The 2,633-nt window shown below is 41.2% G+C and overlaps 1 protein-coding gene across 1 annotated transcript in view; it reads right to left on the reverse strand.

Annotated features, from left to right (window-relative positions):
* The window catches only part of LOC107488287 (probable membrane-associated kinase regulator 2), a gene marked incomplete in the record, with an annotated part of 2,144 nt that extends 676 nt beyond the window's left edge, over window positions 1-1,468 (reverse strand). Inside the window, 2 exon segments of the mRNA XM_021142291.2 lie at window positions 1-985; window positions 1,430-1,468. Of these exon segments, the coding sequence (XP_020997950.2) occupies window positions 1-985; window positions 1,430-1,468 (1,024 nt within the window).
* Window positions 1,469-2,633: the final 1,165 nt, after the last annotated feature.

A 2,633-nucleotide genomic window follows, 5' to 3' on the forward strand; every position in this document is an offset into this window, starting at 1 on the left:
CATGCACATTATTCCCCTGCTTCTCGGTCTTCGTGTTGGTTTCTCTGTTCTCGCCGGCATCGGATTCCGCTGCCGCCTTAGACGGAGATCCTTTCTTCTCCGGCGTGTCTCTCGGCGGCGGAGCAGGTTTATCAGCAGCAGAACTCAAGCTTAGGTGGCCGGAGAAGCCAAGTTTATCACCGTATCTACGAGAGACTCTAATGTAGAGTGGCTTCACCATCTTGAGATACTTGTTCATGACTTCCTTCGAAGAACGCTTCTCTTCCGAGGAGGAAGAAGGTGACTCCTCCGGGTTGTGCGAGTGCGAGTTGGAATGCTTCTTGTTGTTACCTCTGGAACTGTTATCTCTGCTGAAGAGAGACATGATTTTCACCTCTTCAACTTTGAACTTCACCGTGAAGTGCTTTCTCTCCGACGGTTGCTGCTTCTTCTGCTGCTGTGACTCTGTCTCTCTGGGAACGGAGTCGGAGGAGGCGCCATTGTTGGAGTCCTTGGGTTTCTTGTTGAGGCCTCCCAACCTGAAGACGCGTAATTTGGTGGCGGATTTGAACAAGGAGGCCGTGAACTGAGGAGGAGGAGGCTTGGAGTTTGGTTCGGAGGAGGAAGGGTCCACCTGCACCAGCTTTCCTTTGAAGAAGAGATCGTCGGAAGGAGAGAGAGAAAGGTTGGGATCATCGCCTCGATCGTTGCTTGAAGGAGACAGCGTAAACTTGAACTCTCTCTCGCATTCTTCAATGTTGTCGTCGTCGTCTTCTTCTTCATCTTCCTCTTCTTGGTCAGAGTGCTTATTAATGGTGGCGTTGGGGTCTTCATGAGAATGTTCGGGGTCATCAACTTCATCGGGAACAGCGAACTCTAAGTCAAAGAATGGACCGTCCGCGTCGTCGTCGTCGTCGTCGCTGTCAGTTGCATTATGGTGCGGACGGAGAATGGTGGTAGTGGCAGCGGCGGGGGCGGTGGCGGTAGAGGGCAGTACTTGAGCAAACTAAAAGCTTCCATGGTTGGGAGAGCCAGTCCTACACTATCTCTCTGTTTCTGGGCTTGCTTTTTTAGACTCAAAAAAAGAAAAGAAAAGAAGAGAATGGAATGGTTGGGTGCGAAAAAGAAATGAGAGGAAAATTTTCCAAAGGATGGTTTGGTTTTTGCTTTTGGTTAAAATGGAGGTTGCAGTTAAGAGAGTGAGGAGAGATAGCTGAGTTTGTTTCGTTTCGTTTGGTTTGGTTTATTTATTAAATTGGTTTTTGTCAGTTTGCTTGGTTGCGGGTACAGTCATGTGAGACCGATCAGATGAATAAGTGGGAAAAAATTAAAAAGAGAGTAAAACCTTGCAATAATACATACTTGTACCTTTTTAGTTTTTATTTCAGACTCACTCATCTCACCTACGTACGTACCCTATTCATTATTCAATTCATTTCTGTATCTCTACCTGTACATCCTCTTTCAATGAATAGTCTCTGTCATTCATTATAAATAGTTAAATACTCGTTAAATTCGCATTAGTCTTTAAACATTGCGTGAATTGAATATTTTTTTTTTATTTATGGTACAGAGAGGTAGACCTACCTGTGTGTATGCTACTGAATGGGGTTCATCCTCTTCTCAGATTGTCGCTTCCTTTTCCACAAAGATCACATTTATTTATACTTGCCTGCTTTTTACCATCTGATCTTGTTTTTACAGAGTTTCATTCATCTATCATCTTGTTTGAAATTGCAAAATGAAAAGAGAATTGGCAAAAAGTTGTTATATCCAAACTAAGACCAAAGAGGACAAAGAAAAGCGAATTTTGAGAAGTCATTAGCACCATTTTATGTCTATCTAATCCAGTAACCGAAAGGAGGGGGAATTGAGATTTCGCCATTCCCTAGGCCAAAGATGCACTATGCACCCAGCACCCCAACCCTTTTTTTTTTGTCCTTTGGGTCTATTACGAGCAAGTGAGCAACTTGAAGGATTGGTTCAATTCATCAATTCAAGTCTTACAGAGTTACAATAGTTAGTCTATTCAGGGAGTTTTCCTCTTTTAGGCACATTATCACTACAATAAGTCTCCTTATTAAACTACTCACAATAATGAAGTAATAAACCTTAGACTTTAGTTAATAAACCAATCTCAAGTTAATAAACCAACTAGTTAGAATGCACATTATGAAGTAATAAACCTTAGACTTTAGTTCCAGGTATTGACTATAGATATGATGGTGTGGATCGGGTTCACCGGTGACCCACCAAAGATGGGCCTCCTTTCCACCCAGTGTAAATTGTCAAATTCGATTGCTAAAGTAAAAGTGTAAAACTATAACTCTTCGGAAAAAAGAACAATTATTCTACCTCTGTTAACAAAGAGGAAAAAAATAATACAACCATGCTAGATATATGTCACTCAAAGTCTAAAATAGAATATATATTAGAATATAAAATATAAATTAAAAATAAATTAAACTATATATATTTGTATGATAATTAATTTTAATGTCTAATTTTAGTATATAAATAATATTTTTAAAAATAAAAACCTGAATGATAGTAGCTCAAGTAGTCACGTGGCGTGGACACTGAGGAGGTGAGGGTGAGGACTGAGGAGTTGGCCCCGAACCTGAGTTCAGCCTTCAGCCCCAGATTGCTTTCAA

This window comes from Arachis duranensis, chromosome 5 (genome assembly GCF_000817695.3).
Source record: "Arachis duranensis cultivar V14167 chromosome 5, aradu.V14167.gnm2.J7QH, whole genome shotgun sequence".
Classification (NCBI taxonomy): domain Eukaryota; kingdom Viridiplantae; phylum Streptophyta; class Magnoliopsida; order Fabales; family Fabaceae; genus Arachis; species Arachis duranensis.